At 39.0% G+C, this 25,000-nt stretch overlaps 1 protein-coding gene across 1 annotated transcript; it reads left to right on the plus strand.

Moving 5' to 3' along the window:
* Positions 1–1,936: 1,936 nt before the first annotated feature.
* On the plus strand, positions 1,937–25,000 carry LOC121998216 (uncharacterized protein C227.17c-like). Its single transcript, XM_042553012.1, has 3 exons — positions 1,937–2,122; positions 3,866–3,984; positions 24,691–25,000. The coding sequence occupies exons 1-3, from the start codon at positions 1,999–2,001 to the stop codon at positions 24,823–24,825; spliced, it is 378 nt and encodes a 125-aa protein (XP_042408946.1). The 5' UTR covers positions 1,937–1,998; the 3' UTR covers positions 24,826–25,000.

Here is a 25,000-nt window from a genome sequence, read left to right on the forward strand (position 1 = left end):
CTGTTCATCGGAGTCAGCACACCATCTCACAGATTTCAGATAAGATCATCAATCATTGAGTAACTAACACCATGATTGAATGACAATTATGTCAGGGTGAACCATTATAACAAACAAATGGTGGTTTTGGATTTAAAGAGAATCGTAGGCACAATTTCTATAGGTAACTCTTTGATAAATATCATGATATATGAACTTTTTTTTTCTATCTCACTCTCAAATTTCTATAGATTCCTCGTTTTTCCTTCTTTGATTTATTTGCTAAGTACCTTGATTGTAGCAAAAAAAAAATATGATTATGCTCACTCTAGGTAACCTGTCTCTAATTATGTGAAGAGAAATAAATTATGAGATCAATTTATAGACGACCTTCAAGTGACTAAAGGGTAGAGGAATTTTTCCTTAAGCCATGCTGCTAAGTGCCTTTGATGACTTCAGTATTATAGGGGAGAGAGCCTTATCGAACAACTTTAATATCATCTGACATGTGTTGATCTACATAGAGTTATTGCCACTAAATTGTGTAGATTGATTGACCCAGGCAGTAGGTCCATTCGTGTTATCAGAAGAAGCTATATTATTGGTGTTCAACGGGAAGATAGATTTTGGACATATTATGTAACAATTGTTTTTAGTAGGGTCAACAAGAATAGGCCTGGGTCGGTACGGTATACCGTACCCAAAATCGAATACCGTATATCGTACCGAAAAAATCGGTATTCTAAGAAATGATATCGATATCGTACCGACATTTCGGTATACCAAAATTCGGTATATCGAAATGTCGGTACGGTATCGGTAAAATACCGTCATGCCGAAGTTATATATATATTACATATATTATATAAAAAATAATTCTCTTCTAATGAAGGGCAGTGATCATATAAGAATAAGAGTTGAGATTTCGGACCCAAATATGCAAGATTGAAGATTAAACCAGTAGCTGGTGGTCCCAGGATGGTGGCTCGCCGGAGACTCATCGAAATCTTACTAGAAATAACAAAATGCTAGCTGGAAAAATAGGGGAAGCATATAGGCTTCAATCCCTACTAAAAAATACCATAAATCCATCAAAGAAACAAAAGCTAAAACTCACCGGTAAATCGGATAAGAACTTGCGCAAGCACAGCTTTCAGAACAGAGTTTGGTGATTAGATTTCTTCAGATTCAATGAAGGGAAAAAATATTTGGGCTGGAGAAAAAGTTTCTAAGTTGCTGTGCATCTTCTCCGGCGACTACGTGCGGTGGTCGACTGTGGAAGGAGAAGAATGGTGACGTGACGTGAGCATCGGCTGCGCAAGGAGCCAAGGAGAAGAATCGCAACGTGAGCGTCGGTTGCGGAAGGAGAGAATCGCGAGTCGCGACGTGTGCGTCGGCTGCGCAAGGAGAGAACATGGTTTGGGGCCGTTTAGGGTTTGGTTTAGGCTTTAGGGGAATCTAGATTAATCATTTAATCTATAGTTACTCGATATTTCGGTATACCGAAATATTTGAAATCGTTATCGTTATCGTTACCGACAAATTTGGTACGGCATGATACTGTACCGAATTTTTCAGTATACCAAAAATTTCAATATATACGATATTTTTTCGGTACGATTTTTCGATATTTTTTTTCAGCATAAACAAGAACAAAGGAAATTGAAAAGGACAGAAATGGTTAGGGTTTTAATTTAATTGGTTTAAGGATTTATTCGATTTGGTCTTGGGTTTTATTTTTAATCAGGCTTGAGTTTTGTTTAGGCAAGGATTCCAGGTAGGAAGTTTTGCAATTGGGCATTCCAGTAGATGGGTGCCATGTTACCTGTAAAATAGGTGAAACTTTAATTTTTATGAGAATAATAATATTAATAATCGATTTAAATCACTATAAATGTTTATATCAATTTTTTATTTTTATTTTTTAAAAAATGACCTCATCTTAATTTGCGAATAAGGAGATTCTCCATCCGACCTTCCTTCCTTATTCCTTTCTACCCCTCCCAGGTCACCACCGATATGAATCCCAAAGAGGAGAAACAGGCGGCCACTTCTACTTCTCCCACTTCAACTACCAATGGTTCGCAGCAGGCGCGGCAATTGTCCTGCACCAAATGCTTTGATGCTCTGTGGTTTTGCTACTGTAATCTCCTTGCTCTTTTTCTCTCTTCCCAAAATCCTTTTTTTTTCTCTCTCCAACGCATAGATGCTTCTCGTTGGTCGCTGTAGACTCATGTCAAATATTGTAAAGGCAGAGCTCAAGGTGTGACCATAGCTTTTGAAATTTCCTTAATAATTCCTCTTCAGAAAACGTGATCGTTCTAGTACATTGTTGTATTTGGCACACTACCATAATGGATGATTTCTAGTGCCTTCCAATTATTTGCATTAATTTCTGTGTGAATCCGCTGAATCATGTGGTGAACGATATTCTCCAAGCTCTTGGACAAGCTAGCCTGCATGATGCCCTTGGGATTATCTAGATTATTGTCCATCGAACTTGGTGAGGTTGCAATGGTATTGGTTGATTGATGCCTAAGCTTAGATACTTTTTGTGAATAGTTTGTCTTCTATCTTCCGGACAAATGACATGTTGATATAAGATAACTTCTCTTCTTGTATCTTCCTAAGCTTAGATTCTTTTTGTGAATAATTTGTCTTCTATCTCCCGGACAATGACATGCTGATATAAGATAACTTCTCTTCTTGTGTCTTCCTATGTAATTGTCCGACGGGGGCCATACCATATTATGACCCATTGTTCATCATAAACTTTTACAACAATTGATTCATTGATGTCACCTAGCTATTGCTTTATAGTAGAATTAAAACATATAATAAAATTGAATTAGAATCCTACTATTTTACGAGTATAACATAGATATATCACAAAATAGATTGGAAGCCATTTTGTAACAAGTTGATGTAGATATCAACAATCTTGATTGTTTAAATGCAACAATAGTATTTATCATGTTTGTGTTAAAATATGAGGTCTTGGGGTCGAAACTCGGGCTGACCGAGCATAACCTCCCTCATGTCTTGGCCATTTGCACTAATGGCTAGTAGCCACCCGTGATTTACCTCCTCCGTGTTGGCCTAGGGACGGGTTGGCGGGGGCGCGGGGGGCGAGCGAATCGCCTTTTGCCACATGTTTGTGTTAAAATATGTGCAAAATGCTTGTTAAAAAGGATGATGAATTTGTAAGATGGGTTTATATACAATCATGAATTGTGTTATTTGGCTGAAAGTGGGTGTTTGCTAAGCTATTTTTTTTTTCGTGTGTAAATTTTATTTTAGTATCACAACGACAATGCTAAGTCCTAGTTAATTGAGGTATGTGACATGGATCTTTCATGACATAAACTATGCATTTTCTAATTCTCTATTAGAGTTGAATATTAGAGAGAAAGGGGTAAAGGGTAGAGAGCGAGTTCAATGAGTAAATTAGTCAATGTAATAAAAGAATAATTTAATTAATAGTATTCTAGGCATATTGTCATGCATATATAGTTAAATGGAGGGATATGATTATGAGCTGACCTCAAATAGTCAACACAAACAAGGCGTGATGATAATGATGATCAATTGTGATATTCTATAAATTAAATTTCATGGATTGAGTTTACATTTATGCTTTTGTTTGAAACCATTATATTCCAGCTGAAACTGTAAATGGAATTTGTATGTATGCCATAATTCTCTTAACTTTATTCAAGTCTACTATATCTTGTATGCATTCAGATAGAAATTTCTTTTTCTTTATTTTAATCCCACACTGTCTCTCGTCTTAAGAGTATGCGATTTCACCTAGGTCTGGATTTATTTAATTATATGCCAGTTTAAACTGATGGTCTAATCAAAGATTTCATTGTTTGCACTGCAGCTCCATATCACCAGATGCAACAATATTACAGATATGGCGACTTTGATACTTGCTTTAGCAAATGGAATGCACTTTTGGATTGTTTTAGCCTGAAGACAAAAAGGTTATCCGAAGTGCAGGTTCGCTATTCCTAAATACAATTGAAATCAATCATACTTCTGACTCCTGATAGTTTCTTATGCTTAGTTCAGTAGTTATATTGAAATTTTATTCCAAGGATAGATCATTTTTAGAGTTCTTTAGTATGCATGAAATTTTAACTACTGTAAATAGTCAAAGTAAATACCATTTACTTTACAGAATGAACTAAAAATTATGTGACAAAGCTTGTCATATCATAGTAACTAGTAAGGATGATTTTACTGCTTATTCTTAAATATTTTTGAATTTGTAATTGTAAAACACTTGGACAGAAACCATGTGCATGACACATAAGTAATTTGTTATGGGAGCCAGCATGTTGCAGATGAAAAGGTTAAACAATTTATTCATCAAATAGATCAACATTGTTTTTATGAAAGAGATTAACACTTATTTCAAGTTGGATCAGACAACTGTTGTTCCATCCACAGATGTACTCTTTTCCAAGGAAAACTATTTGAATCAATCAATTTTCAAATTCAATGTTATGATGAATCCATATGCTGCACTTAACAATTGGGGCAAACAATGTGCCTAGTCAACTTGATTTCCAAAGATGCAAATTCTTCAAGAAAATTGATTGAATTAATCCATGTAAAATCTTGAAGTTCTGTGTAACGATTAAGGTTCTCAAGCAATTGCTTTAGTCAACTTGATTTTGACAATCAGAAATACTTTCTTTTGCAAGTATTAATATCATGATGCCACTATATATAAAAGACTATACTTTAGAAAAATGAGGTGTGAGCTAAATAACCTAATTCAAAGTATTTTTTTTATTTGTTTATGCTTTTCTTGTTTCAATAGTCTCAATGAGATCGAATTATTATCAATATAAGGGATTCCACTCATTGTTCTCTCTCATTATGAGATTTTTGACTTCAAGTAGATTGATTGTAATGATAAATGTAACTTATAGCTAGAATTTGTTATTTCAGGAGCTTTATTATAGAATATAGAGAATGTTTGGAAGGTTGTCTTGAGATTTGGGGTTGACTTTGTGCTTTTGGATGGTTGATCAAAAAGGCAATCTAGCACGAAGCTTCTGCCAATGTAGGGTCCCGAGGAAGGGTTGAATCATATTGGGTCTATTATATACAACCTTATCATGCATTGCAAAAGACTGTTTTCGCGACTCAAACCTGTGACCACAAGGTCACATGATAATAATTTTACCGTTGTGCCAAGGCTCCCAATGTTTAGTGCAATCATGTCCTAAGTGGTTGTGCTCGACTAAGATGTTTTGATGTGTTAGGCAAATGACTTATGTTTGCATGTGATTCTAATATCTATATAAGATTAAGTTATGCAGAGACTTGGCTAGATGCACTCATGAAACTTGTGAAGCTTATGAGTTGACGAGATTGAGTTATGGTTCATGACTCAATGAGGCCAAGTTGGTGTTGCTCAATTGCTTCAAGGTCCGCTAGAGATGGGAGAAAGATGTATGAGACATTTGAGGGGTTGAAGGACGAGAAACATTAGTGGTGTTGGTGAAATCATTGAACTTGACTTGGTGTCGCCAAGTTAATGTTGGATTTATGACACAAAGATCCATTACAGAGAAGAATTACAATACATTATCACAGGACGAGGAACATCAAGGTGGCAACTTTGGTCACAAGAGATGAACTATGTAAGTAAAAGAGTGAAGGATTACATGAGGATCGAGTTGAGGGATTAGTGCATCTGAGGAATTGAAGATCCAATGGGAGATAACCACTTAGGGAAAGTGAAGTTGAAACAGCTTTGATGGGAGCCAGAAAAGATGAACTATGTAGTTGAACAAGTGAAGGATGACACGTGGAATGAGCTGAGAACTTGGTGCATATAAGGGATTGAGGACATGACTGGAGATGGCCTTGTAGGCAAAGTAAAGCTATAGGTAAATTTATAAGCGAGTTGTGAGAGTTGAGTGACTTGTATTTGGGATTTCAAGTAGTATTTTTCTTAGGCTATGACTAGACCAATAGTTTGAGTCATAGTTGTCGATCCAATCTATTAGAGGTTGATCTTAGGTGATTAGAAAGTCGACTTAAGATGGTCTACTAGTAAATAAAATATTTATGCTCAGAGTAGAATAAACTGGCAGTCAACTGACCAAATTGAGTCAGTTAAGCACTCGATTGACTGAATGAGTTCACTGCAATTGAATGATACCTTAGTAGAAGTCAGAGACAAGACTGTTGATAAGGCAGACTACAACCATCATAATGTTCACGTTTCATGTGATAATGCGGCTTAGACGATTAGAATTAAAGTGATTCAACTTAAGGAGCTGTTGCTTTATATAGCACTTGACTAAAGTATAGGTGACTCGACTAAGAGATCAATTGCCAGGTAGAAGTTTGAAATAATCGTGAAAATAGTTGATTAGAAATGGTTGAATCAACTAGCCTACTATAAAAAAAAAAGTGCAACTTATTTGAAGATAACTTAGAGGCTATAATTAGTGGACCTTATTAAGCCTAGCTAAACTCTAACATTCTTGTGCTTTCTTGTTCGATTTTATAGTATATAGCATTATAATTATCTTACTTGCTTTACTTGTATTCTTTATTCTTATTCTTATAAGACTTTTGTATAAGGTTTCTCCATCTTCATAAAGGAGAAAGCTAGTAGGATTTGGGAGTGACTCACCATAGGTCGTGAAGTAGAAATTGAGGGTTTTGAATCATGCTTGTGTTAGTACTTATGTTTTTATGTCCTTTATTTTCATTAATTTGTTTGATTTACTTTAATACGCATTTGCAAAAGTAAGATCTCTTAATTTCAGGCAAAAGTAAGATCTCTTAATTTCAGGTTAAGTGCTATCTAAATAGGGTGTAAACAAGCTAAGTTGAGCTTAGTTATGTTCAAGCTTGTTTATTTATTTATATGGAGCCTATTCAAGCTTACTTATTAAAAAATTTATCAAGTTTAAATCAAACTCAAGCTTTTTATCGAGCTAAGCTAATAGTGTTGTTATCCTTAAAAATTGGGATAAACCTTTATCTGATATATAAACCTTTCTTATATAGAGTCGACGGGCTAGGTGCATCCGAGGGACGAGGTGTTGTGGAAGAGTACACCGGTGGATGAGAAGGACGTGCGTGACATTCGAGGGATGAGAAGCCGAGGAGGAAGCCTGCTCGAGGAGAAGGCCGGAAGACGGGTCCCGTTGAGCCCAATTCCGGATGGACGAAATCACCCAGGAGATCAGAGCACTAGAAGAGCCAACGGGGAGCTGCGGAGTTGCTAGAGGCGCTCTATGCTAGAGGAGGGGGGGGGGGGGGGGGAATAGCTCGCTCGCTTCGTCGTTGTTGATCTTTTGCAGCAGAATACTCTTGAAATAAGCTCCAATGCTAATAATATGGATTTATTTGGTATTCACCTCAAGAAGAGGTGACTAATCCAAGGATCCGACCCTCACTCACTCATCCACTATAAAAACACTCCTCGGTAACTACCAAAGGCGGAGAAGCCTCGTATAAGTTCTCACGCAGACAATTCAAAAAGAAAGAAATACAAGCTAATACAATATCAAATCTTACAAGATTTACAATGAGGAAACCCTAGCTTGCTTCTCCTTCTTGTGTGGAACACCTCTTGACCTTGGAAGTGCAGCAACACTTTGCTCCAAGAAACTTCAAGAACTGGCAAGATCACCTGGGAGAATCGTGAGAAGAGGAGGTGGAGAGTTGCGAACGAAGAAGGCCCGTCATGGCTTTAAACTCGACGTTTCCTTCACAACGGTCATATCCCAATCGATTGGGGAGGCTTGAATCGATCAGTCGATCGATTCAAAGCGCCTCGGCGCTCTGCTGGAAAAGGCATGAATCGATCGGCCGATCGATTCAACGTTCCTTGCGTCGCGCGAGATTTCCAGCCCCCAATCGATTGACTGATTGATATGCGGTGCCTAATCGATCGATTGATCGATTGGGGACCCTTCTGTGCTCGCGACATTACTTTCCAATAGATCCAGCGATCGATTGGGCCAGCCTTCACTCGTAGCACACCTTTAATCTATCGGCTGATCAATTGGACTACGGTTCAATCGATCGGTTGATCGATTGACATCCCTTTGACTTCCTTAACTCAAGTCCAAGATTCCTAAACCCAACATCCGGTTAACCGTGACTTATTGGAACTTCTTATGCCTAGCATCTGGTCAACCTTAACCTGCTGGGATTTCTTCACCAAGTGTCCGGTCAATCCTTTGACCCACTTGGACTTTTCTTCTTGTGCCAAGTGTTCGATCAACCTTGACCCACTTGGACTCACCGTCTCGTGCCGGTTCCCAAACCTAACATCCGGTCAACCGTGACCTGTTGGAACTTCTTATGCCTAGCATCCGGTCAATCTTGACTTGCTGGGATTTCTTCACCAAGTGTCTGGTCAATTCTTTGACCCACTAGGACTTTTCTCCTCGTGCCAAGTGTCCGGTCAACCTTGACCCACTTGGACTTACCGTCTCATGCCAAGTGTCCGGTCCTCCATGATCCACTTGGACTTTCTTCTACTAGATGTCCGATCACCCTTGACCATTTTGGATTTTCTTGTGCCAAGTATTCGATCACTCCTTTGACTTGGGCTTTCCTAACACCAGGTGTCTGGTCAACCTTGACCCACCTGAATTTCCACGTACTTGGTTTTACCCATCAGGACTTTCCATTTGCCTGACTTCACTCACTAGGATTTTCCATCTGCCTGACTTCACTCACCAGGACTTTCACTCTACTTGGCTTCGCTCACCAGGACTTTCTATCTGCTTGGCTTCACTCAGTAGGACTTTCCATCTGCCTAGCTTCACTCACCAGGACTTTCACCTAGCTTCACTCACTAGGATTTTCACCTGACTTCACTTACCAGGATTTTCTCGGCTTCATTCGCCGGGACTTTCACCACTAAGTGTCGGGTCAATACTAACTCACTTGGATTTTTCTCCTACCAACCTTCTTGTTGGACTTGCCTTTGCCTAACCTCCAGTTAGGACTTTCCCAGTCAAATATCCGGTCAACCTTGACCTACTTGACTGTTCTTCACATCAAACTGGTCAAACCTTGACCTGTGGAGAATTGCACCAACAATCTCCCCAATCAGACAATTGCATCTGCTAAACTCAAATATTAAGACTCAAGCTTGAGCCAACTGAAGCTTAGTCAACCTGGTCAACCTTGACCTAGGGGATATTGCACCAACACCTTCAATTTGGTTAGAGGCACCTCCGCGCCTTTCTGTGGGAAGGTGCCTTCAACAGGGTTGAAGACACCTTCAACCACCTGTTACGTCTCCGCAAGTGCATGGATTCGTCGTCAGTAATATATAAGATTGTCGAACCACAGGGACTGTTGATTAGACACTAGAGATATCACAAAGTAAGTTATCTAGACGATCGAAAGTTGGTTTTGACGCTTACGAACTAACGAGTGTGATTAAAGAGAGGGAAAGAAGGTTGAGACGAAGAGAGAAGAGAGAGGGAATTGATCTTGGAGGGAATGAGCTTTGGGAGATGAATTTTAGGATTTCGGTTTCATTATAATACTAGGAGATATTACATAGATTACTTAGTTTCTACCCTTTATGTCCATGCTCTTGCAGGAAGTTAAATTAGTCAATATCCCTAAGTATCGAATAGAGACGATTCCTATGAAATCCCATAACGGTTAACCCATGTCACGAGGGCGCCTCGGTAGATCACAGGAATACATGTCTAATAAATAATAATAAGGAGAAAGGTAGATGATTTGGTACGGTTTCCTACTTCGTTATGGAGGAATTGCCTCTCCTTTCAAGAGAATGTCCTAGACGTCCGTGAACGGGCTACCCTTGTCACTTGGGCCCCTCGGGTGTACGATCTAGAGCACTCTTTCTACGAGAGCAGCAATTCCTAAGGGATTGTTTCTCCTTTTAAGGGAAAGTTCTAGACGTCCGGAAAGGGTTACCCCTGTCATTAGGGCACCTTGGTCTATACGTTCTAGGGCATCCCCTTTGCATCATTAACAATCCTCCACATCAATCAACAAAGCATGCATGAACAAGGCATTAACAAATCATTGAATAGAAATATGGCGAATCTACATAGTTCTACATCTCCATCACATTACAATTACTTCCTAATCCTAGAAGAGGATGTCTACTCCATTGTGAGGGATGAACAACCCCAAAACATAAAGTAAAGTATACTTACAACCCTTGATGTGAGAAGAAGGGGAAGAAGAGATGCTTGCCGAGGTTTCTGATATCTTGGGGATGCCTCCTTGCTCTGGAGATAGACGGAACTTCAAGGGATGGCGGCAAATGAAGCTCTAGGGTTTCCCCCGAAGGGGAGAACCCTTTCCCAAGGAAAGGAATGAAGTCCTGAACCAAAGATGCCCCCAAGAATAGGGTTCTTGACCCTTTTATAAGCTAGGGCGCGGGTGCCGCACGACCCGTGCCACGGCCGTGCGAGATCCGCACGACCAACTGCCTTCTCCCTTCGGGTTGAGTGGCACGACCGTGCGAGATGTGCACGGTCGTGTCTCTCTTCTACTCTGGTTACACCGCACGACTGTGCGAATTGGCACGACTGTGCCTTCCTTTTGCTCTGGATACATCGCACGACCGTGCGAATTGGCACGGCCGTATCTTCCTTCTGCTCTGGTTACTTAGCACAGTCGTGCGAATTGGCACGACCGTGCCTTCCTTCTGCTCTGGCAAGGTTACATGGCCGTATGGAGCTCACACACCCCTTGTCTTGACTCTGAATGACTATATTCCATTGCAACGTCTTTTATGTTGAACCTCGTGGTAGTTTTGATGTGATCAACCAAGTTGGTTAGGTCCTGCTTTGTGTTTGATCCCTAGGTCTGAGTGTGCAGGAGTTTAGGAGCACAGGAAGTCGAGCGGAAGACGCAGCTAGCGAGAAGGACGACACGAGAAGGGAGCCGACGGGCTCGGTGCGTCCGAAGGACGAGAGAGCTGCGGAAGAGTACTCCGGTGGGCATGAAGAGCGTGCGCGGCGTTCGAGGGACGTTAAGCCGGGACGGAAGGCTGCTCGAGGAGAAGGCCGAGAATTGAGTTCGGGTGAGCTCTATTCCGGTTAGTCGAAATCACCCAAAAGATCGGAGCATCGGAAGCCCACGCAAAGGAGTTGGAAAAAGGAGCTGTGCTGGAAAATCCAGCTCAAGGCGCCTTCAACAGTCTTGAAGGCGCCTTCAAGGCTTGTTCAAAGCGCCTTCAACAGTCAAAGTTGACCGTTTGCGCAGCGGATAAAGTTTTATCCGCTGACCGAGCTGGAGGCGCCTTGAACCCAGTTGGAGGCGCCTTGGACTCTCGGGATAAGATTTCCAGGACCTATATAAAGGCCCCTGGAGCTAGGAAAGAAACAACAACTCAAGCAATCAACTGTGTACTCTTTTCTAGCAATAGTTCTAAGCTTCCAAAGTGTAAAAGGCTTCTCTGCCTTCAGCAAAGGAGATTTTTCTACTGAGCTTTTTCTACTGCCCTGGATTAACAACCTCCTTGGTTGTAACCAGGTTAATCCTATCTACTACTTAATTTCTATTTCCTTGCTTGTTTTAATTTTACTATTGCTTTTTTGAGTTGAAATCCGAGGAGGGTATAGTTTATTTTTGTTTTCAGCAATTCACCCCCCTCTTGCCGGCCTCCGCTGCACCTACAATTGGTATCAGAGCCTGATCGCCTCATAAGGACTAACCGCCAATTGAAGCACTACGATCAAGACGATGGCCGGAGCGAACATCCATCCCCCGAAGTTCGACGGAGACTTCGCCTCGCCACATGGAAGCGCAAAATGGAGGTAATTTTTAAAATCGAATTTGACATTCTTTTAATAATGAAATATGACTATGCAGTTCCGAAAGATAAGGAGGAAAATACTTGGACGAAAAAGGAGCAGATTTCGTCGCCAACGGAAAGGCTGAGTTCCACCTACTCAGCGTTCTGCCGCCTCAGGAGGTAAATCGGATCGGAAGCTACGACTCCGCAAAAGATCTCTGGGAAAAATTCCTGGAGCTTCACGAAGGTACCTCTGAAGCGAAGCTAGCGAGGCGCGACATCCTCCGGAACCAGTTGACAAACCTCCGGATGAACCAAGGCGAGAAGGTAGCGCAGCTCCAAGCAAGGATCAAAGAGCTGATCACGTAACTAACCAATCTTGGAGAAGAGGTAATGAACCGGGACTCTATCCGGTACGCGTTCAACGCCTTCTCGAGAACTCCCGATTGGGCTTCCTTAGTAGATGCGTACTACATCTCTAAGGATCTCAAGGTAAGTTCTTTAGAACAATTGTTTTCGACGTTTGAACTTCACGAATCTCGAGTTGCAGAGCCCACTGGAGTAGAGAAAGTCAGTCAGAACATTGCCCTAAAGGCAAAAGTAAACGGTTCTGACTCCGAAGCCCCAGTCGACGAATCCGAAGCGGCACTACTGGTAAGACGCTTCAATAAATTTTTCAGTACTAATAAATTTAAATCGCAGAGGCATCATCGAAAGAAGAGGACGGTTCGTTGCTACAACTGCAACGAAGAGGGGCACATCAAGGATGACTGCCCAAAGCTAAAGAGAAAGGAGAAAGAAAGGGAAAAGTTAATATACAAGAAACCAGAACCCTTCAAGTACAAGAACCTGAAGGCTACTTGGTCAGATTCGTCATCCTCTGAGTCAGACATCGAAGAATTCTCGGGGTTAGCGCTAATGGCGAACCATCAGCCGGAAGAAGACTCAAGCACAGAGATGAGCATCGATGAAGGGGGAGGAACATCAGAAGAAGAAAGCAGCAGTGAAAGGGGAGCATCACCAGATCAGGTAAGTAAGGTACGCAATCTAACCCCGACTCAATCTTTTAAATTTATTAAAGCTCTTTCTAAAGAATTAGATAAATTAGAAAAAGAAAATGAAAAATTGAAATCAGAAAATGAAAATTTAAAATTGAAAATTGAAAAATTGAAATCTGATGCATGCTTAAAGATAAATGTTTTTCTAAAATCAAAACTTAAAATTTATGGAAAATTAAACTGGTATATAAGGAAGCATCAAGGTCAACTTAGGAAAATTCCTAAGAATTATATACCCTCGAAGTTTTTGACTAATCCTGTAGGAAGGAACCTTTATTGGGTTCAAAAATCTTTGCTGGTTTAAATTTCTCTTTTAATTAAAAGCTTACAGTGAGAAAATTAAACATTAAAATTCTTTATAGAAGCTTTGTCTAAGGAAGTGGTTGTTGCTCCAATAACCAAGAAGGCCTAGTGCCTCGCTATGACCTGGAAGCTAAAATATTGAAAGAAAATATTTAATTAACTTTCTGAAAAAGCATTAAACAAGAATTAAATAATGCTTTGAAAGTTTATCAAACATTTTTTAAAATAAACAAAAAATTTCTTTTACTTAGAAATTTTTCTTGAAAATTCTAACTTAAATTTTTTTTGTTAGAAAATTTTTTTTTCTTGGAAAAATTCTAGAAAACTTCATTTAACTTAGAATTTTTTTTTGGGAACATTCAAAAATTAAGTTTAACTTAGAATTTTTTTTTAAATTCTAAAAATTTACTTATTCTTAGAAAATTTTTCTAAAAATTCAATTTAACTTAGAAATTTTTTTCTAAAAATTCATTTCTAAATAATTTGATTAGTATTCTCTTATTAGTATCCCATTTTTGCTGTGATCAAAGGGGGAGAGACAGATACAAGTTTAGGGGGGATACAAGTTTAGGGGGAGTTAGGAAAATTAAAATTTTTACCTATTTTTTTGAAATTGTGTTGCAATTTTATTTATTGCAAAAGTTATGCTTAACTGGTTAGTTTAGTAATTTTTCTTTAAAAATGATTTTTTATATCTATTTTTTTCCCTAACTTGAACTTGGGTTGATGCACATCAAAAAGGGGGAGATTGTTGGACCTCGTGGTAGTTTTGATGTGATCAGCCAAGTTGGTTAGGTCCTGCTTTGTGTTTGATCCCTGTGTCTGAGTGTGCAGGAGCTTAGAAGCACAGGAAGTCGAGCGGAAGACGCAGCTAGCGAGAAGGACGACACGGGAAGGGAGCCGACGGGTTCGGTGCGCCCGAAGGACGAGAGAGCTGCGGAAGAGTACTCCGGTGGGCGTGAAGAGCGTGCGCGGTGTTCGAGGGACGTTAAGCCGGGTGAGCCCTATTCCGGTTGGCCGAAATCACCCAAAAGATCAGAGCATCGGAAGCCCACGCAAAGGAGCTGGAAAAAGGAGTTGTCCTGGAAAATCCAGCTCAAGGCGCCTTCAAGACTGAAGGCGCCTTCAAGGCTTGTTTAAGGCGCCTTCAACAGTCAAAGTTGACCGTTTGCGCAGCGGATAAAGTTTTACCCGCTGACCGAGCTGGAGGCGCCTTGAACCCAGTTGGAGGCGCCTTGGACTCTCGGGATAAGATTTCCAGGACCTATATAAAGGCCCCTGGAGCTAGGAAAGAAACAACAACTCAAGCAATCAACTGTGTACTCTTTTCTAGCAATAGTTCTAAGCTTCCAAAGTGTAAAAGGCTTCTTCGCCTTCAGCAAAGGAGATTTTTCTACTGAGCTTTTTCTACTGCCCTGGATTAACAACCTCCTTGGTTGTAACCAGGTTAAATCCTGTCTACTACTTAATTTCTATTTCCTTGCTTGTTTTAATTTTACTATTGCTTTTCTGAGTTGAAATTCGAGGAGGGTATAGTTTATTTTTGTTTTCAGCAATTCACCCCCCTCTTGTCGGCCTCCGCTGCACCTACATTTTACACCATCAAGATGGGGTTTTCTCTGGTTGAAGTCTTCATCAAAGTTGTAGATCTTGAAGTTATCTACAAATTGGTATAAAGAATAGCCCAAAACTCCAACTGAGCACAAAGTTATGGCCATTTTACTTTTGGTCCGCAGTGTTGAAAATTCTACACGGCCTTCACACGGCCGTGTGACATTCACACGGCCTCAACACGCCCCCCACACGACCTTCACATGGCCGTGTGGTCTCCGCACGGCCAGAACCTGCAAGAACTTAGTTTTCGCATGCTCGTGACATTCTGGAAGCTCTAGACTTCATTTAAGCTCCGTTTTTACTCCAAGTCACGTCCTGTCAATCAAAACAAGCAAAGAGAAGATCTCCGAACAAAATATAATGGAAGTATGACATTATAAAGAAATAGGGTGCAATAAACATAGATTATGCCAATGAAATTCAAGTAGATGTGCGTCTGAACATGTATAAATGATCATAAGATCTACGCATATCACCACCCATGGAACACACCTTCAACCACCCACGGAAGGCACCTTCAACCCTTTAAAGGAGTCTTAGACGGGGTAAAATTAATTGTTAGCGATGATAAAACCTTATCTTCGCTTGCCTCGTTGGAGGTGTCTTCCACTTTGTTGGAGACACTTTCCAGCCTCGGATAAGATTTTTCAGGGGCTATAAAAAGACCCCTGGACCTAGGAAATATTAAACAACTTAAAAGGCTTCTCCGCCTTCAACAAAGGAGATCTTTTAGTGAGTTTTTCAACGTCTTGGATTAACAACCACCTATGTTGTAACCAAGTAAAACTCTGGCCTTTTACCTACTCTTTTTAAGTTGTTATTTCTTTTATTATTGTTATTGTGCTAATAATCAAAGGATCGAGAAAGGGGTTTATTTTTTTTGTAGGTAATTCACCCCCCCTCTTGCCGGTCCTGCTGTACCAACGCATGGGAGGCTACTAGTGTGATCTGGACGGGCTTACATGGAGGATAGGCTGTGCACTTTCTGTCGGCATGATGAGGAGACGCTGGATTATGTCTTCTTTAAATGTGAGCCGATCTGGCAGCTATGGAGACGGATCGAAGTCTGGCTGCAGATGCAACTCCAGATGGCCACATACCGGTGCATGTTGCGGAATTTTAGAGAGCAGTATTGGGGGACCTCCACCTTGACCAGAGCTTGCCACCTTGCTATGTCGGCGATGGTACATTATGTTTGGATGACAAGGAACCACAACATATTTGAAGGAAGGAGGTTTGATGGTGAACTGGTTCTTAGAAAGATACAGATATACGTCTTCAGGATGCGTGACACACTCTCGGATCAAGTACTTAGGCTTTAGTAATATTGCTTACTAGCCTACTCCATACATTCCTTCGTATATGCATAGATAGACCCCACTTGGGGACATGCAAGATAGCATACATACAGATTAGCACAGTGAGGGCATGCATTTTGTTACCACTTGAGTGTAGGGATTGTGGAACACTTAGCGTGAGCATGCATTGTGAGGTCATACTCACCACCCATTTAGATAGGGCACTAACAAACCCGCTATGAAGTAGATAGTAGTCATCCTACATCTGCATTTTGAGGAGAGGTCTACACCCCCTGCCCATCTTTGATTCAATGCATCAGGGTCTGTCGGGCATACGTACATTCCTGCGACAGATACAAAAGGGCATTACTTTAGCTAATGCCTTATCAAGCAAAGTATAGCCCTAGTCATCTTAGAGTACCTAATTTGGAGTGGATAACATGATCTGGAGTGGATAGCAACATGAGGCTACACATGGAGGGGTACATGCATCAGCTTCCTCACTACATTACCATGGCGAAAGATACCTCTTCTTTCAGATGCACTACACCCTGTAGCATGAAACTGGTTGGAGGAGATATATAGACAACCTACTGGAGTAGGATGGGATGCAGGACATCTGGAGGAGTACTCTAACGCCATGGATGGAACTTTCCAGAGGACGTCATAGAGAGAGAGTGTAGTGAGGAGTGACGGGCATTGAGAGGAGACTACAACGGATGTAGTCATGTAGTAGGGCATGAGGACAATATGTGGGAGATGAGAGAGAGTGATGTATGTGAGGGGAGACCGTAACAGAGGGAGCCATGTAGTAGAGCATGACGACTGCATGTGGGAGAGACTTCATGAGGTGATGGAGATGTACAGGTGAATAGATCCACCTTAGAATGATTTATCTAGTTCACAGCAAACGGCTAGCGGTAAAGATACATCAAATCCGTTGATGGCTGAGGCTTAGCCAAAAAGCCCAAGAGGGTGAATTGACCCACCATAAAGGTCTATCTAGTCCGCAACAAACGACTCATGCTAAGAATAACATCAAATTCATTTATGGCTAGGGCTTTGCCAAAAAGCTCATGAGGGTGCATAGGCCCACCATAAAGGTCTATATAGTCCATAGCAAATGACTCACAGTAAAGATACATCAAATCCGTTGACAGTTAGTCACTTGCTAAAAGTGACATCATGGGACTCAGAAACGACACCGGGTGACCAGGCCCATGACACAGGAGGAGGTTGATAGAAATTAGGGGAGACATTAATGGCTCCCAGACACATGGTACAGAAGGTGCGGAGTCACCCATGATGGAGGAGTCAGGATGGAGGACACAGGACAGAGCGTGACTAGTGGTGATGAGGAGACACGAGCAGTATGGATAGAGATCATGGGCGATGCTGATTGATACCTCAGCTTCGATATCTTATACTGAAGATGAGCAGACAACCAACATGCATAGTAGAGAGTGTGAGAGATGGAACACGAGTGAGCACATGTACGCGATCACGGTTCCCATTCCAGATCTGACAGTTCGTTAGACATGATATAAGGGGCTCCATGATCTTTTTTTTGTATGTTTGTGCACTTTGATGATATATATTTACCTTTTTATCAAAAAAAAAAAGGAAAAAAAGAAATGTAGGTTGAGTAATATTAATATTTGGTCAACTAAATATCTGTAAACTTGAACATTTGAGTCTATTACAGTCAAATTATCAATATTAATTGACTCAAGTGAGTTGTTGGTAGACCAAAATGTCTAGAAATAATGATTACATTTATAAGCCATTTGGTGGATCTTTTGACGTGAACACTTATAAGAAAACACACATCATCATCTTCTTTTTTACTCAATTAACAAAATGAACAGTAAGGGGCTTCAAAAGCAAATGGAATGATTTATCATTAGGTTTGAAACTCTTTAAGAGTGTGTTTGCTTCTAGAGTGTATCCAAGATCATTTAGATCAGATTGTATTGTTGTACTAATCTCTAGTGATGGTAGGAGCTTGTTGGAATAACATAGGCCATAGAAAGTGAGCAAGTAATCAAAAAGAGGATATCTAGTTTGGGGTTTACTTGATCTAGGACGGATTCTAGATCAAGAGTCAATTGACTCAACTAGGGAGAATCTAGTTGAGGGTGCTTTTCCTATTGCACCTGAGCTTATTGTTGTGTGATGGTCTAGGGTCTTATTGTACGCAATATTGAGGTTTACTCTATTGCATCATATAAATGAGTATGAGTGATTTAATGGATTTGGAGGCGCTGCATTAGAGATAGGTTGCGGAGTAAGAGAGGAGTCTCCAAACCACGATATATTGTATGTGTTAATATTGTGATTACTTGTCTTTTATATTTAATGCATATTTACACTCACAGATTAAGATGTCGAATCGTGTCGCTCATTATAGGGTTTTTATTCTTTTGACACGGGACCGACATCAGAAGTGTATTGGCATGCATATGCTACCACCACCGACCATACTGCGTGCGATTCCTAGTGGCCAGTCGTGGTCAACACGGAAAGAAAAGAGATCGTGAACAAAATGAATCGGCGAGGAGAAGAAATGGTCAAGGGCTTATGAAAAGGAGGAGAAATATATTTCCTTCTCATCGACAACAATGAGGAGAAGAAAACGAGCAACGGCGAGCCAGCGGTAGCCGCGTGGAGCCTCAAAGGTAACTGGGATTTGAGAGGGGATTGAGAGGTGATCGCTGGATGCAATCATCGGATGCATCGCGATTGCTAGCGTCGTGGAAGGGAATCGAGATCGAGAGGGGAGGAAAGGAAAATAAATTACTTAATTAAATTAGTTTTAATTATATGTTGTTATATTGAAACTGAGATATACTATTATATAAAATAAACAATATATATAATAAAATTGATATAAAATAATTTTATATTTAGTTTTAAATTTTGAGAATTACTTATTTTTTGAAAATTAATTATTTCAAAAATTACTTTTATATCTTTTAAATATTTTTAAAAATTAATAATATATTTTAATAATTAAAAATAATTTAAAATTTATATTTTTCTATAGCTATTGCAAAAATTCAATAGGCATCAAACATCTTATGAGAAAATATTGAAATATGAACTCAATATCTTAACACTTAAATATAACATCAATAGTGAGCATATATAGCAATCAAATATTTTGAAACTCCGACATAACTCGAAATTTTAAACCATGTTTACACTTCGATATTGATTACAAAGCACACATTGTATTTAGTAGGTTGTTTAGTTTTGCTCCCTCTAGCTGGACCACATCAATCCTAACAACATTTGAACGACATGAGTTCCAATTCCATCTTTCTCTTTTAAAAAGTCATCAATTGGTTGCCATAGTTTTCTCCTACAATCATTTTTTTTTGTGTTGTTTCCCCTTAATGCAACTGAGAGGGAAGCTCGCATTACATGCTTGTGTCCAAGGGCCATGAGTCCCTCTCTCATCACCAAGCAATTTCCCTCATTCACTACAAAAATTAACAGGGTTATTGACAAAATTTACCGATGGAATAATCATTGTATTTTCGATATTCTTGACGGAATATAACTTCTGTTGGTAATCTTATTAATTTCCTAAAAAAATAGGGCTACCGACAGAATTTTTTGGGATTCTCGACGGAAATCATATCTCCGTCGGTGATTACCAACGGAAATCATTTTTTTGTCGGTAATGCCGACCTTAAAATTAGAGTACGCCCCACGCTTTTGGGATTACTGATAGAATACAATTTTCATCGAAAATTACTGACGGAATTTATATCATCGACGAAAATTATATTTCTGTCGGTAATGTAGAAATAAAATTAGGGCACACCCTTCTCCTCTGATCACGCGCTGGTCTCCGCAGATCCTTCTCTTCCTCTCCGATGATCTTCGGGTAAGTTCTCGAGTCTTTTCTAACCTTCCTGAGTGCCAGCACGTGGCTGGCGGCTTTGCCGGGCGTTAGCACGCAACTGGTGACTTTTCTGCCTGCCAGCACACCGCTAGCGGTTTTTCTGGCCGCCAGTCTCTTGCTGGCAGCATGATCGACCGTTAGCTCGCAGTCGGCTGCTTGGCCGGTTGCCACCCGACAGTGCGGCTGACCGCATGCTCAGTAGGCCACTAAATCGAGCTTGCGCTGTCGCAAGCTCGCGGCTACAAGCTTGGTTTGCTGCATACTCTTTTGTTATGTTTGTTTGTGATTAAATTTCGCTATTTTTTTTTTGTAGTATACTACATTTGCTGCTCTTCGGCTAGACTACTCTTCTTCAGGTATAATTTCATCAACAGTTTATATATGCTATTTTACATGATTGAATTTTGATGTAGGTTAAGTTAGTATTTTAATATATAACATGATATAATTATTTGGTGATTTTAGTGTTGGTATATTTATATTTATGTTAATTTTAGAGCTCATTATCTTTTTGTTGGAGCCCGAAAGATAGTATTGTTTGTTATTTGTCTATCTAAAGTCTAGGTTTTTTGTGATTTAGGTTGATGGATACTGCAAGTTTAATATATGAAAAAACAATCTAGGTTTCTTTTGGTTTACTAAGTTGAATGTTCAATAGAAAGTGAACATTATGTCTGTTTAACCTATTATGTTGTTAAATGGAAACTACCCACACTATATTATGTTTGATTGCTTTATTTAAGCTTAAAGCAAATTGTACAAGTTCAATAGTGTTTTAAATTGTATTCTTATTAGGTGACAATGTCTATGAACAAAACTTCGATGTACAATCGATTAGAAAAATAGATTTATTAGAGATAATTTTATTGCTGAAGTTGAAGAGTTTGTGAACTTTGCTAAGAGTCATCTAGAATGTATGAATGGTGCCGAGTAACGGTGTTTGTATAATCATTAGAAATGTAGAAATAAAGCCTTCGTGATGAGGATATCGTGAAAATACATATATATAGAAATGGTTTTGTGCTAAATTATTACAATTGGTACTGTCATGGAGAACCTATTTATATGAACAAATTGGACCTTTTATGGTTCGTCATATGCAAGAGCATGATCTTGCTTGACAACCCACATGTATGGAGGTCTTTCTTAAGACCCACAAGAAAAAAGATGGGACATTTGTCGATTCTCGATCCCGGACTCTAGACATAAGATTATTAACTTTATTACATTTGTTTGTTTCTACCTTGATTAACTTTAATAATTGTGATCAAATTGGATATTAATCATATTATATTTTTCCATACAAGAGCAAATGACAGATAGAGTAGCTCAGGTATCTCAGCCATCATCAGAGGGGGGGGGGGTCACAATCTCTATCCACCGACGCGCTAAATAATATATATTATGATGTTGAAGGACAAAAAACTCCACCCTCTTCAGCCTTGGCTCCCAGGCCAGAGTTGCATTTGATCGTTTGAGGATTCCTAAGGGTTGTGCTAGTTCCTCTTCTTCTACTAAGATGCAATCTTTAAGACCCGAAAATGAAGAACTACGCACTCAACTGAAGCCAATGGATGAGAGGATGACTTTTATGGATCATTGGAGGGCCGCTGAGGAGTAGAGGAGGGTCGCTGAGGACCATAGGAGAACCAAGGAGGATTGGAGGGGAGCCACACGTGACAAGGATAATGAAGCTCTCTTTGCCCATATGTGAGCGGTCGTGGCTAATTTTTCACACCCAGACACGACATGGTTTTTTGTCACAGGAGACTCAAGACCCATTAGACCGTGGTGATTAACTTTTTTTGAGGTTTGTTCAACTACAATTTAATTTTTTATTTATCATACATAAACTATGCAAAATATATTTAGTTTTGATATTCTAATATGCTCATTTCTAAATATTATAGTACTACTTGTTTTAGGAGTCCCTATTTACATATTCATCACAATCATCGTCATCATCTTCTTCTTTCTATCTAGGTATCTTTTTTATTATATGTAAAATTAGTTATACATATATGCAAAATTTTGAATTATACATTTATTTGACTTTCTACATAATTTTTTATTATTAGTATTATATGGAGTATTTTCTATCATGGTATGGATTTATTTATTTGATTCTGTACATTTGGATTTAGATATGGATATTTATTTCTATTATTATGTTTGTGTTTTGTTTCTATTATTGTCTGTGTATTGTTTAGATTGTGTTTATGTATTGTTTAGATTGTGCTTTTTTATTTGTTTCTATCCACAAGACTATTTGTTTATACAAGCTTATTTGTGTTTGCGAAATATGAATTGCTACAATTGTGTTTGTTTGTATGTATGTATGAATTGTTAGGATGTGTAAAATGTGATTATTGTATGTATGTATTGTAAAATGTAATATTGTATGTATGAAATGTCATCGTTTGTGATAGTTATATATAGATATGTAAATTGTAAACAGGATAGATCTCGAATACAAAATGATAATTTTTTATTTTTTTAACTGTTTCCATCAGTATTCTATACCCCGAAAGTTAATGTGGATGCGATATTTCCCGACGGAAACCATAGTTTTCGTTGGTAATTACTGACGGAAAAAGTAGTTTCCGTCGGTGTATTAATTTTTTAACGATGGAAAATACTATTTCACGGAAACAGTAGTTTCCGTCAGTAAATGATAGTTTGACAAACAATATTACCGACAGAAACACTATTTCCATCGGAAATATTAACGACGGAAGTAAAATTCCATCGAGAAAACTGTTTCCTACATATCATACCTCGACGAACCAGTTTTCATCGGAATTCCATTGGTAATTGAATATACCGACGGAATCCCGACGAAATATTCCATTGGTAAACCTGAATATTTTTATAATGATTGAGCCATCATTAGCCAATTTCTCTCTCACGTGATGAAAGCATTCATCAATACACATGATTGCTGCTACGCCAATCTTAAGCTGGTAAGCTTGAGCGTAGCTGAGGAAAGGTCTTAATTCTTTTTGGTGAGACCCTTGTGTTAAATTTCATTATTTACAGAACTTAAGTCACCATGAAATTTGGACATGCTCACTTTTTGGAGTCCAATACTTGTGCATGAAATCATGTTTGCTTCCAAAGTAAGAATATACTAGTTAAAATCAATAGAGGTTTCAACAAAACAGACATTCATCAACTTGAAATTTTGATAATCACCTACCTTATGTGCTCTACCTTTAATGATGAATAGTAGTAATCTGAGCTTCTGTGGTTTGACTTGTTCTTCTATCCTTATTAATCAAGATCAAATGTTAAAGTTTGGATTTCGGCATGTTCAATCAAACAATGTAAATACTACAGGCCTGAATAATATAATTTCTAAAAAAAGTAAATTCAAATATCATTGTCGATGATGGAATTGGTTGAGAACTGTATATACAAGCTAATATACTGAGGACAAGTTGGTGGAAAGATTTTGTAAGAGTAAGAATTGTATTGTGAAATCACGGACTGATAATGTACTCATGACATTTTTTGCTATAATTTAGTTCTAGAGCCAAATAGTACATACTATGAAGTTTTGTGGTGTGCTAGGACTGGACAGCATCTTTACATCATTACATGTATATTATTAGGCATTTCATATATAAACCAAATATGTCAAATCCGACATTAAAAAAAAAGAACATTGGAGAAACTATTGTGCCCTTTGCTATTCCATAGCAGATGATAGTATGTATTGCGAGTGATCTATGGACTACATGCATACTGTCTATGGTAAAGGCACACTTCATCAACAGGTGGCACCAACAATGATGCTGGCATGTACATGAAAATTTGCTAAGGGGAACTGCTGACGTTGTCAGTTCTTGAGTTAGATTAGTGGGATTATTATTATTATTATTATTATTATTTGTGGTTGGGCACAACTAATTTGTTGGTGCTAGTCTACTCTTACTGTTGGATATCAAGTCCGATAGATATAAAACCTTGGGCTTGAGGAAATTCGTTTAAGCTTTACAGGAGGTGATTATTTGTTTGTTGAAGTATTTTGGATTATTATAAAGGTTTGGCAAACCTAGACTAGAATTATGACTACACTTGGAAATTTTCATCTGCCCCCTGCATTCATCTTGAACAAGAATTTGGATGATTGAAAGTCAGAAGGTCACCTCGTATTGGATTTAGTTTCTGAAAGAAGTCCTATAGGTCAAATGATATGCTGCAATACCTAATATATGATGAGGCTTCTAGCTAATCTCCTGCTACAGAACAAATTTGCATTACCTGTGCTTTTGGTATAAAATTGCTCCATCTTTGTGACCTTTAATCAGCCCTTTCAACTGTTGTTACCTGTGCTCGTGTAAAACCTTTCCTGTAGATTCGTGCAGGTTCACTGACCATCTTTGTATATATTAATCTATGACTTAAATTTGTCTACTTGAGCTTTGCAAAATATGCATCAGTACCTTAGTTTGAGAAAAGAAGTGAAATGGCAGGGTAGATAACTGAAAAACTTGCAAATAACCTTTTGTAAAAAACATGATAAGGCTGCGTACGATGGATCTTTCTCCAGGACTCCGCATGACGGGAGCTTCGTACACCGGACTGTTTTTTTTTTTTTAATCATTTTAATTCCATGTTTGTTAAGAAGCTCGCAAATGTAGTTCTCAGAGCAGATAACTGAAAAAAAGAGTAGACACTGGTTTCTTGTGTATTCAAGATTCATGTTTAAAATGGTTTTACTTATCCATGCAGGAGATTTTAGAAGCTCGAGAGAAAGAGAAAGCAAAGCAGCATATCTGGACATACCGGACGGTCGAGGAAGCGTCTGTGAACTGGTGGATGATGTATGGTCACATGTTCAAGCTTTCCTCCAAAGTCCAAAACTGATTCATAATTGCCATTTGACCACATTAATTAAGTTTTTCGTGGTCACCTCAGAGGCAATAAATATCTCAATAAACTTTAAGTATTCATCCCAAAGTTTCCATATAATTTACCATTAGATTTGGATATTGTAACCTAATTGCACTTTATCTTTCCTGAAACTTGGTTTCATATATTA

The sequence above is a fragment of the Zingiber officinale genome, chromosome 6A (genome assembly GCF_018446385.1).
Source record: "Zingiber officinale cultivar Zhangliang chromosome 6A, Zo_v1.1, whole genome shotgun sequence".
Classification (NCBI taxonomy): domain Eukaryota; kingdom Viridiplantae; phylum Streptophyta; class Magnoliopsida; order Zingiberales; family Zingiberaceae; genus Zingiber; species Zingiber officinale.